At 39.6% G+C, this 12,508-nt stretch overlaps 1 protein-coding gene across 1 annotated transcript in view; it reads left to right on the plus strand.

Annotated features, from left to right (window-relative positions):
* The first annotated feature begins 3,574 nt into the window (after positions 1 to 3,574).
* LOC148349486 (uncharacterized) overlaps positions 3,575 to 12,508 on the plus strand; it is a 30,949-nt gene continuing 22,015 nt past the window's right edge. Inside the window, exons 1-4 of the mRNA XM_088320852.1 lie at positions 3,575 to 3,605; positions 4,941 to 5,045; positions 10,677 to 10,713; positions 10,943 to 11,066. Coding sequence (XP_088176978.1) covers positions 10,948 to 11,066 — 119 coding nt within the window. The 5' untranslated portion in view covers positions 3,575 to 3,605; positions 4,941 to 5,045; positions 10,677 to 10,713; positions 10,943 to 10,947. The remainder of the gene's footprint in view (positions 3,606 to 4,940; positions 5,046 to 10,676; positions 10,714 to 10,942; positions 11,067 to 12,508) is intronic.

Raw genomic sequence — 12,508 nt, forward strand, 5'->3', positions numbered from 1 at the left:
GCCACCAACCGGCTCGCCTTTCAAATCGAATCTGGAGTTATTGCAATCACGACTAATGTAGGCAAACTCGGTGATTCTGTTATCTAAACCGACGTTATCCCGCTGGTAGCGTTATGTGCATGAGGAATTTTGCACTTGTAGAGTGCAGGATATGTGAAGTAGAGTTTGGCGAATAATTTTGCAATGTAATCCGGAAACAGCAAATAACAATAGCAACAAAACGAGTAAAAATACCTAATGTATGATATAAAATGTACACTGCAAAGAAAAATGCTGTGGTTTTGTATCCATTTTATATATTTCATGCAATTATTTTCAAATGTAGGAAATGGGCAAAATCATCTTCCACATGCAAAAAAATTCTGAAACTTTTATGACATAATCCATTAACAAAGATATAGTAAAAAAAATATTCCATAGTGTGTTCAAATACATATATCTATGCATATTTATATTTGAATTTAAGAAAATGCTTTATCAAGGTAGCTTGGGACAATGTGACTGATTGACTGACTGACTGAGGTAGGGATAGATAGATAGATAGATAGATAGATAGATAGATAGATAGATAGATAGATAGATAGATAGATAGATAGATAGATAGATAGATAGATAGATAGATAGATAGATAGATAGATAGATAGATAGATAGATAGATAGATAGATAGATAGATAGATAGATAGATAGATAGATAGATAGATAGATAGATAGATAGATAGATAGATAGATAGATAGATAGATGGATGGATGGATGGATGGATGGATGGATGGATAGATAGATAGATAGATAGATAGATAGATAGATAGATAGATAGATAGATAGATAGATAGATAGATAGATAGATAGATAGATAGATAGATAGATAGATAGATAGATAGATAGATAGATAGATAGATAGATAGATAGATAGATAGATAGATAGATAGATAGATAGATAGATAGATAGATAGATAGATAGATAGATAGATAGATAGATAGATAGATAGATAGATAGATAGATAGATAGATAGATAGATAGATAGATAGATAGATAGATAGATAGATAGATAGATAGATGGACTGATTGGTGTAGCATTTGGGGTTTGAATAAATAGATTTGACGTGGATGAATAGAACAAGAGACTTTTTGGGACCAAAACTGCTTTGTGCTGGTTAAGGAGCAATTCAATTGAGACAAAAATTAACAGTGGGTTATAAAACGTGACGCCCATTAATTACTTAATTTATATTATTATCTTTTTTTTAATGTCATAATTCTATAAATATGTTGAGTCTGATTTCCAAAAACATGCATTTCAGGTGAATTGGCCGGTCCAAATTGTCCCTAGGTGTGAATGAGTGAATGAGTTGTCTGTCCCCGTGTGCCCTGCAATTGGCTGGCAACCAGCTCAGGGTGTCCCCTGCCCACTGCCCGAAGATGGCTGGGATGGGCTCCAGCCCCCCCGCGACCCTAATGAGGATAAGCGGTACGGCTAATGAGATGAGATGAGATGATTTACACAAGAAATAACATAAATACAAATCATTAAAATAGTGATACAGAAAAGAAGCTGAAAAATCAAGCTGCAGTTGGTCATAGGATCCACCTGGTGGCAGTATACGTTTGCTGGCTTGTTCTTGCAGAGGTTTGAAAACGAATGTTTTAATGCTGAAAAATAAGAAAGAAATTGTTTGTCCTTGTAAGATAGTGAAAACATATTTCTGGTATTCTATTAATGAAATCTGAATGTTTGATGGTGGAGATAGAAAAACGTTTTTGGAATCGTGTACAGTAATCGGATAAAGCGCTAAAACAATCAGCGTCGAAGCACAATCTTGGCCAGCAGAGGGCATTATATAACACATTTTGCGTTTAGTAGCGGTGTGCACTACACAACTTTCTTATTGGCCCAATATATCACATGGCTTTCTATAACACCCAATACCGACCGAGAGGAGCCAGGCTGTTGCTATGGCATTTCAGAGACAGCTGCGAGCAGTTCCCTCCCTTCACTCCTTCTTCTATCCCATTTTCCTCTCTTTAAACGAGCGCTTCCTACAGGTACAATGACACATTCACAATTTAAGGTGGGTGAAATGAGAGTAATAAGCTGCGGGTGGTCTATTTACAAAAAGTTCGCCCCCTTTAACACATTCCCAGGAAAACGGCCGCAAACGATGAATACGAAATCACAAAGACGCAAGGGCGAAATCATGAATTAATACCGAGTTTTAGACTCCAAGTATATTAAGCGTTGTCCTTATTTAACCTGATTCAGCAATATATAGCTGTTTCGTGCTAAATACAAGAAAAGCCGAAAATGTAAAGAGCATTTGTCTGATTCGGCATTAAAATCAGTATGACATATTTTTTGCTGGTCGTGGTCCAACAGTAAATACTAGTGAAGAGTCGTTCGCGAACAAAACGGCTTTATGAGCGAACAACGAAAGCCGGATCACCATCAATCAGGAGCCTGCTCCCTTTAAAATGCTCTTTCTTTCATTATTTTTCATTCTTTCTTTCTTTCTGTCTGTCTGTCTGTCTGTCTGTCTGTCTGTCTGTCTGTCTGTCTGTCTGTCTTGCTCTCCTTTTCTGTCTGCTTTCTCCTTTTCATCTCTATCGCTCACTCTTTCACTCTTTTTTTTCCTCTCGTTCTCTTTCTTTCTCTCATTTTTACCTCTTATTATCTGTCTCTTTAACTCTCATTTCAGTCTTTTTCTCCTTATCTGTCTCATTCTCACTATCTCTTTCTTTTATCTTTCACTCTCTCTTTCTATCTTCTTTCTATTGTTCTCATACTCTCTGTCTTGCACTCTTTCTCCCCCCTCTCCCTCCATCTATTTCACTATCTCCTCCCTATTGTTGTCACGTGTTCTCTTCACCTCTCTGTCTCTGTCATTCTCTCCCTCCCTCTTTCTATCTTTTTGTTCTCTCGCTTTCTATCTATCCCTCTCTTCTCTCTATTTGTCTATTTGTTTTTCTCCATCTTTCTTTCTATCCATCTCTCTGTATTTTCCTATATCTCTCTCTTCTTACTCTTTTCTGTATCTTTTTTCTCATTTTCCATGTGATTCTCACTTCACGTTTCTCCTCTCTCTTTCCCTCTTTGTCCCTGTCTCTCGCACTCTCTCTCTCTCTTTCTAGGGCTATTTTAGAATAGTGGCACAATACACTAGCATTTGCACTGGTAAATATCATTAAAACAAATACTTTTTAAGAACCTTTTGGGGCCGAAAGAGTCGGCTCTTTTTAGTGAGCCATGCTAAGAAAGCCGGTTCTCTAAAAAAAGAGGCGGAATTGCCATCACTAGTAAATACGCACACACACTGAATTTAAAGGGCCTAATTCTTGCTCCTCCCCGTTGTACTTACTACACCGGATAACACATGCCATCCTCTCATTGGTTTACATCTTGTGATTGGCAGTTTGCCGTCCCGCCCCCCGGCTCTCTGGATGAGCTTCGAGCGTCGGAGACCGGATTGGAAACAGGAAGAGGACTCAAGTGGGGGTAGGGGGGAGAAAAGACCGTGGACGGGATCGGGTTAGGAAAGGTGGAGGTGGTGGTGGAGGAGGAGGGGAGGGGGTTGCATGCATGGACCGAAAGACTGAAGACAAAATAGAAGGTAAAAGTCGACTCCAAACCGTCAACTTCATCGTGTTCAATTTGCCTTCTCAGCTGACATTGTGTATTGTTGTAGAGGTATCGGGTTCCATATTTAGTATCTTTTATTTGCATCCGATGCATTTTCTATAGTAGTCTATGAAATGTATGTGTGTGCATGTGTGTGTCTGTGTGTTTGCCCTGCGTGACACACCGCAATGTGTGCTGCACGTTCAACACACGAAATATATTAATCTCACGTCCCGATTTTCAAGTGAAAACGTGTGTGTTGGTGCACTACTCTTGCATTTTGACTGTTAAACTGTTGAATGTGCTGTGTGCAGGGCACTTGTACAGTAGTCAATCCATTGATAATCTGCATTGCCATTACTGCCTGCATCCAACCTATCATTCTAATTCCTCTCGGCACGCAAGCATTCACAAACACATGCACGTGCATCCTGCCATGAACCCAGTTCACCTGTTTCAGTGTCTGGCACGCATCGGCTTTTGCTCAGTTTGTGTAAGAAAATCCCCCCCCCAAAATTAAACCCCTTATTGCCTTTGACCTTGCTTTGGTGCATTCCAAAACCCTTTGGAGAGACGTGCTTTATGGAGCATAGACCAGGAGAAGCTGCCATTATGGAAGGGCATCCAGCAAAGGGAGGGGGTGGAGAAAGCAAGCCTGCTGGTTATTTTTAGAAATGGCATTGATATGTGTTTCCTTCTCGGGTGCTATGCTTTTTTTATGGTCAAACATGCAAAACAATCAATGTGTGAGATCTGGAGCGGGCTGTCTTGTCTGGTGCAAGTGGGCGCTCCTGACTGTTGCAGCTTCTCGCGATGTCTCCATCTGTGCTTAATGCGCTAGCAAGCCTGGAAGCAACCAGAGACGGCGCTAGCCCGGCGCAGCCCACTCTCCCTTGTATGGTGTTGGATCCTCACAAAACTCTCTCGTCGCATTGAGGGAGGCTGGCGAGATTCTTCCAGTTCTAAACAAAAGACAGAAGCACACTGTAACCTTCCTCAGCCGGCCCGTTGTTTTAGATGCCTCCAAATCACACCTTCTCCCCTCCTGGTTTAAAGCCTCGCTATCAACTCCAGGCTAAATGATAACCGGTTGCCAAGGATACAAGGGGCACACTGTGCAAGCGGAAAAGGGGAGGGTGAGGAATCAAGATGCTGGTATTCTTACGCAGAAAAGTCACCAAGTACAGAAAATACAAGTAGAAACAATACATTCCAAATTTAAGAAAACACAAGGGATGCAAATTGTTGTGGACGTGTTTTTGATACAACAAACCAGCAACTGACAATGGTATTTCCTCATTGTTTCTGCTCTGTGTGTCTTTGCCAGATTGTGGAAGGGGCGAGCATGTCTATTTAAAGACCGTAAGGACGAGAAAGATCTGCTGTTTTTGCTGTTTTGGACTGGCTGAGTTGTGACATTTTTCACTGCAAGGTACAAGTGCTTACTTTGTCTTTTGTAAGTGTAAAATGTCTGCATTTATATTGGGCTTTTCAAGTCAATAAAGACCTCCCAAAGCACTTTACAATGTGCTTCACACTTTTCCATTTACACACATTCACACACTGATAGCATGCAAGGCAACTACTTGTTTATCAGGGTTATTAGGGATTCAGGACACTTCGACACATAACACGAAGGAGTCGTGGATCGAACCTGCGACCTCTTGATCCCAACACGAGCACCTTACCTCGTGAGCTACTGCTGCCCCAAAAAGACACATACAATCGTTGCGGTTGCTCAGGGTCACAAGAGGGCCAACGGCAGCCCACCTGTTATCAAAGGCTCAGAAATAATTGGTTACTTGAGCATCTGTGGTGTCATTTGGCCTTCCCTCTCGAGATGGACAAATAATGGACAGACTTTGCTTCTTAAATTATAACTCGAAGTAGTATAGTATAGTATAGTGCTCGATGCTATTGTTTACAGACTGTTGTTGACATGTATACTTCCCAATGCAAATTGTAATAATTCTTTATTTTTGATACATTCACCAAAAAAACAAAGTCAAATAAATAAGGCCTGGTTATTTCCCTGTATCCATATAGTCTGGTCCAGTTTTTGCAGAAATGTTTCACTTTGTTGTTTTTTGGGTTTCTTTAATTTGAGCAAGTTCATGTGTGCATAATCCAACTCGAACTTGAAATTGACTCCGATGTGAATGCCAGTATCGGTGTTAATATAAAAATGTTTGATATAATCACTTAGAATTTGATACGGTTTGTTGCTCATTTCCAGTACAAATAAAACTCTTAGTCTGTATGGATTGTACAATGAAACAAATTGTATATATAGCTGTGCAGCTCACTGATCATGCAGCCATGGCGGGAATTATTGGTATCTATGGCAGTCTTGTATATCACTACCTCATCATATGGCCTGGTACTTGCCTGAGACAATATTTGGTACCTTAGACCAGCTCGGTAGCCTAGCTCCGAGACTGTGTGGTCGCTGGTTCAAGCCTCGGCCGAGTCATACCTAAGACTTACAACATCGGTACTCATTGCCTCCCTGCTTGGCGCTCTGCATTAGGGGTTGGAATTGGGGGGTTTGGTCACCTAATGACTCCCAACACAGCAGTTGGGTCTAAAAACCTGGCGCCGAACGAAGGCGACGCGTCACGTCGAGAGGTTCGCGTTTCAAATGATTTCTGGTATATATCATGTTTATGGTCTATACTGGCTGAATAAATAAATACATACAAAAATAGTACTCTAGGCTACTTGACCTATCCCTATAGTCAAATGAGTTAATAAAGACAAAGAGTTATATTTTTAAGAACATACCTGTCACAAAGATTTTTATTTTTATTTTTGCATTTATTTAATTTTTGTTGTATTTTACGGTTCTGTGGAACATGACTGCATCTAAGAAGTTGTAATAAATTGATTGTGATTGTGACCATACTGACTTCAGAATTGAAATGTTCACTTTTGTCATTGACAACAACACTCCAGGATAAACATCTAATGAGGATTTAAGAGGGGAAAATAAAATAAATAGTACATTTAGGTCAAACAGGCAAACATATTTACAAGGTAGATCTTGAAGTCTGGCCTAAGTTTTGAGTTTATCACAACAACAGTAAATTGACATTTATTCATTTTCTATACATAAATAAGATATATGGTGTTTCAGTCTTGTGGCTTGTTCAGGGTGGTGATGGCCCTGGGGAATAAACTGTCTCTGAGCACGTTAGTTCCTTTTTTTAAGGGATCTGTAGCGTCTGCCAGAGGGCAACGAGTCAAACAGGTGGTGGCTGGGGTAAGAGGAGTCCTTTATAATGCCATTGGCTCTGCTATGTTACATTAAACAACCGTCGAGTTTTCGGTGTCGGTGACAGAATTATCCAAAGATTAGGTGTACCGTATTTTCCGCACTATAAGGCGCACCTAAAAGTCTTAATTTTTTTCAAAAGCTGACCATGCGCCTTATAACACAGTGCGCCTTATATATGGCTCAATATTAAATTCGCAAGGTCTCGCAACTTACTCAACAGCCGCCGACTCGATTTTACCCCGAACGTGGAGTAGTCCGCGGTGTATGCTGGGATTTATATACCGGCGTTTCATTGGCTAACCAATGTGTCAATCATCATTTGAATCGATCACTATTGGCTGAAGTTATTCGGAGCCTCGGATTGGCTAGATGGCCAAAACAAACCCTGCAATCGGCCGAGTTTAGCAATGGCGTAGCAAGTCCGCGGTGTATGCTGGGATTTATATACCGGCGTTTCATTGGCTAACCAATGTATCAATCATCATTTGAATCGATCACTATTGGCTGAAGTTATTCGGAGCCTCGGATTGGCTAGATGGCCAAAACAAACCCTGCAATCGGCCGAGTTTAGCAATGGCGTAGCAAGCTTGCTACAGTACGCCATAAAGAAACATGTTTCATTAGTCTGTATTTGTAAATATTCTACTCTCCTGGATTTACTTCACTCACGGTTGTAAGAAGACCATGATTGCATATCATTATTGAACGTGAGAACTTAGGTGAGTTATGCGGCTTTATATTTTCCCGGTATCTTGTTTTAGAACGATCTTGATGTTGCTGTGATGAGTAGAGTGAATTAAACTCAATTCCAAGTGTTTATTGTCATATGCACAGTAAAGTTCTGAGCAAAAAAGAAAATAGAAACATAGAAATGTTTGGCATTTCTTGAATCCCAAGACTTCAACCTTCTGAATGATATTTGAAATGACGCATTTAAGTGACATCGTACGGACACCGCATCCGCACGTGTCTACGACACGTATTTGCTTCTTTGCAAGCTTTGGGAATGTTAAGGGGGTAATCAGGTTGACTGAATCATCTGACTGTTTTGTCGACGTTCCCATTGTAGCGCCTTATAATCCGGTGCGCCTTATCTATGGAAGATATAGGACCAAAAACTATTTTTTTGGGGGTGCGCCCTATAGTGCGGAAAATAGGGTAACTCGGACCCTACGACTTAGGCCAGTCTTTAAGCACAACCATATAAATATTTGCCTATTAATCCTTTATTTTTTATGTTATCTGTCTATTTTGAAACTGATATTATATGTTAATCCTGGAGTGCCCAGTCTAATCGCATTGTAAACAATGTTTACTACATTGTTTTCAGTGAATACAAGAACAATTGTAACTACTAAAAACAGAGTTTCTGTGTGTTTATTTCTAAATGCGACATGGTAAAACACCCTTTTTAAAATGCTGACTCTACAGTTATATGTGTTTTTCCTACTATGGGTCATTCTTCATTTTCCTCGCATAACCCCTCGCTGCACGTGACGTCATTTGGGCCTTGGAGCAAATTCCAGATGTATGGCGTTAACCCCACACAGATGGGTTCAATATCGTCTGTGCATACAACGCCGCTGTTGTGGAGTCAAACTGGAGCTGAAACGATCAACTGCACACTCCTACCCCCACCCAGCAAAGTCTCTCGCTAACAAGAGCATGCATTCCTGTGCAATAGGGAGGTTTCAAAACAGATGTCGTGCGTGTAATTGTCCTCCAATTCTTTCAAGTGTAAGACTGTATGATGTGTTTTTCCTTGTCCGTCAGCTAAAAATGGATGTTAGCGTCCAAAGTATTGGAGTCCAGATAAATTGCTTATTTCGAAAGTTTCACAAAAGAAATGGTGACTCACAATAAAAATAAAAAACATTACGGTTTTGGGGGGGCTTCAACATAATTTGCAGCCTCTAAATACACAGTTACAGGTAGCTTATTTTCTTTAAACGATAGAGGATTACAACGACTCTTGACAGGACAGGCATGTTTAGTCTGCATGCTGCAGCGTTGTTTTCTTTTGAATACGACACTCTATCAAATATAAAGTACACACTGGATGTCGCAAAGTCATAATTGCATGTGCACTGTGATATATTGCTGAACTACGAATGCCGGTTGCGGTGTTTAGTGTCCAAGAATAAATCCAAATGAAATGGTCTTTACATGGCCTTAAGCCAAAGCAGTAAAAAAGGATGTCTGGCTTTCAGTTGCTGTAGCAACTGGGTGGAAAATGAGTCTTGAAGAGCTTCCCTGCTCACCCTATTCAATATACACAGTGATGCTTATGATGCATGGCTCTCTAACATTCTATGAGTGGCTATAAATGAGGGCAGAAAACAACCACTGAATTGACAAGTTGCGCAGGTGAAACTGTTGAAAAGCAGCCAGTGTTGACATTATTTTCTCTTTGATATATTTAAAAAATGTCTGGAACAGTTTTATTGAATCACTGACTAGAAAATGAAAACTAAAGTTCTACATCTAAACTTTTGAACATACAAACTCCCAAACCATGCCATAATTATTATTGAATCTTCATTTGTTAGAGGCATCTCAAATTTACTTCTGATACAAACTGGGAGGTTGAGAAAGTAACCTGGTAAGACTTTTTAAAAAATATACCAAAATATCATCTATCTGTTACTTATTCAAATGGATTTTTCAAAAACAACTTGCAGATTGGATAAAACCTGAGAATTAATTCATTTGTGCCTGAATGGCGTTTTCTTAAAAATCATTGTTATTTTTTGATGACCAATGTCATTCAGTAGATCAAAGAGATCAACCTACACATGGTGAAGCAGCATGTATTTGTAATGTTGGTGATGTACCGAATATTAATTTTACAAAGCTCCTAACAATGCGATAATTAACGGTTAAAGAAGCTGGTACCGGGTATTCCAAACAGATATTAAGTTGCAGTAAACTAAAAATGTTGTCATTAGATTTTTGTATAATATAAATCATATGCTCAGTTGTAAATTTAATTGTATCATTTATTTTCTTTTAGTTTTATTTTAAACGAAAGACTACTTTCAGCAAAATTAAGCAATTGTAGTGGGATTGCTTATTGGCCGTAACATTCCTGTAAAATGTGGCTAAAATCCCAATCCAAGACATACTGAAAATGAGCTGAAGAGACTCTGAAGTTTTGTCTCGAACGTAAATAATCACTCCAAGTATATTGAGTAATCTGAGTTGGAAGACACAAAAATAGAAGATTTTTATTCTTGCCTGAAATGTCTTTTTGCTATCAAATGCCTGCATATGAGTGTAGCATGAACATCTTGGCTGGAAAACATGTGAGACAAAAACTTGAAGCCTTGTATTACTAAAACCTTTGCAAATGTGTATTTTACTCTTGCCATTTTTTAGACATTGTATTGTAAATATTTGACTCCTCTTTCCAGGGTCAATCAATGATTGTGCACTTCTGCATGTCATGATTGCGTGTAAAACTGTATCCCAGGTTCAATTTATGCACGTTCATTTTCAGCTGATTTGAATACCTCCCAGAAAATGCAATAAATTTATCTTGGGAAGTTCATTGGCTAACCAATGTGTCAATCATCATTCAAACGGGTTGCTGGTGGCAGAATATATTCAGAGCTACAGGAGGCGATATTCGTTTTATCAAACAGGCCCGTATAGGCCAATGCGGGCTTGTTCTTAAAATCTAAGAGCAATTTGTGAAAATGTTGTATTCTTGATGGTCCTAGCAAAAAATAAAATGCAGATATTTTAACTTGTCTTACAATTAATCAACTAATCTTTTCTGCTCAGGTGTGAAGTGGAGGTCCTCCCAAACACAGACAGGCTGGTAATTTTTCTTTTATAAATAATAAATTCCATTGTGTGTGCCAATTTCAACATCATAATGCATATTTGTTTGTTATAAGAACCCAGAAAATAATTGCAGTACACCAAAAATCCTCACTGTCAAGGGTATTTTTTGAGGTTGCAAAATATAAGGACAGCAGTGCAACATGTTAGCAACATGTTCAAAGGGCATCACAATAAATGAAAGAAAACAAACTTGTCTTTTGCAGGCTGCATGTATCACCCGGCAGAGCTGTACTCTGGCCGTAAAACATGGCACTCCTATCCAGAGGGAGGACCAAACAGAGGACAATGGGCTCCAGTAAACAGTCGGCCTTGGAGCCAAACACAAAGGTCAGAAACAGCACGGCAAAGCACATAAACACTCTGAAAATGATGTTCAAAATTGAAACGTAAGGTTTTGTTTATTTCCAGAGGTTCAATAATGGTGAATTTTATGCAAATGTGTAAACTAACTTTATTCAGTGCCCCACACCTTTTAAAATATCAAAATGTGGTAATAAGGCTTTTGACACACATTTTCTCGGGCGCAGGTCGGCAGCAAGTGTAACTCCCGTTTCCGTGGTGTTGATTAAAGAGTGGCAGTGAGGTGGGCTGATTTACTGTGATGAGCTCATTCAGAAAAAAAACGCAGCTTGGCTTCAGGAAGGATGCAGTTTAAACATGATTGAACAAGCCCTCATCAGCTACACTTTAGTGACAATAGGAGGATATTACTTTAAACGATACATTGCTGCTTTAGTTTCACCAAAGAGGAATAGCCTTCAGGATATACTAAATAATGGCACTCTGTGATGAAACATACTATAAATGGCAGGTATTATTTTCATTTTATTTTCTCAACGTTTAAGCGTATTCAATTTGCGGAGTTCCGGCACCTGTTGATGGCTAGTTGATAAGTGCAGTTTAGTTTTAATTGTCATTAAATCACAGTATTGAAAATCAAGGTTGTCACCCCTGACATCAATTCAGCAAGCAGGTTCTCCAGTGAGAAAGCAAGGTCTTGAGACTCTGATGTGGGCTCTTTTATATCTTGGGGTGGTTAAAAAGCTCCTCGGTTGCAAGTAACAGAGGTAGTTGAGATCCCCCCTGGGTTAAATAAGGCTCTGGTTGCTGTGGGCGTATAATGGTTGACACGCCTCTGCAACATGGTGTGGACATTTGGGACAGAACTTCTGGACTGGCACACTGGGGTGGTGGTACCCATTTTAATGAAGGTGAACTGGATTTTGTGGACCACCTTGGAATCACTCTTAGCAGCAATGTTCCCTCTAATTTTCCACGGGTCTGAGCGTTCACACAAAGTCAGTGAGCAACAGCAACCCCAAGTGTGGCAACTAAATCATTATCAAACATGTCCAAAACTTGACATCACGTTACATTTTGCTGAGTTTCCGGCAATGCAATATTATCTTTCACTTTTGAATGAATTGACTAATGTACGATTGCAAAGGTTGCAGGGCCTACAAACATAATTTGTTTTTACAATCCTTTCACAAGATTTCCATTTCTTTTTTTTGTATCTTTTGTTGCATAATACTAACATTTTTGGAGGCACACTCTACTCCCTGCACTCCCTGTGCAGAGTCCCTGAGTGTAGATTGGAGATAGCCCATACATCTACATGTGTTTGTGGACTTAAAGAAAGCATTCAACTGTGTTACTCGGGGAACCCCGTGGAGGTTCTTCGAGAGTCTGGGATACTGGACAGTCTAATGGTCCCTAAATGATAAGTGCCAAACTGTTGGTTTGCAGGAAGTAAGTCGAATTAGTTT

The sequence above is a fragment of the Urocampus carinirostris genome, chromosome 17 (assembly GCF_059441175.1).
Source record: "Urocampus carinirostris isolate Australia breed hairy pipefish chromosome 17, RoL_Ucar_1.0, whole genome shotgun sequence".
NCBI classification, from domain to species: Eukaryota; Metazoa; Chordata; class Actinopteri; order Syngnathiformes; family Syngnathidae; genus Urocampus; species Urocampus carinirostris.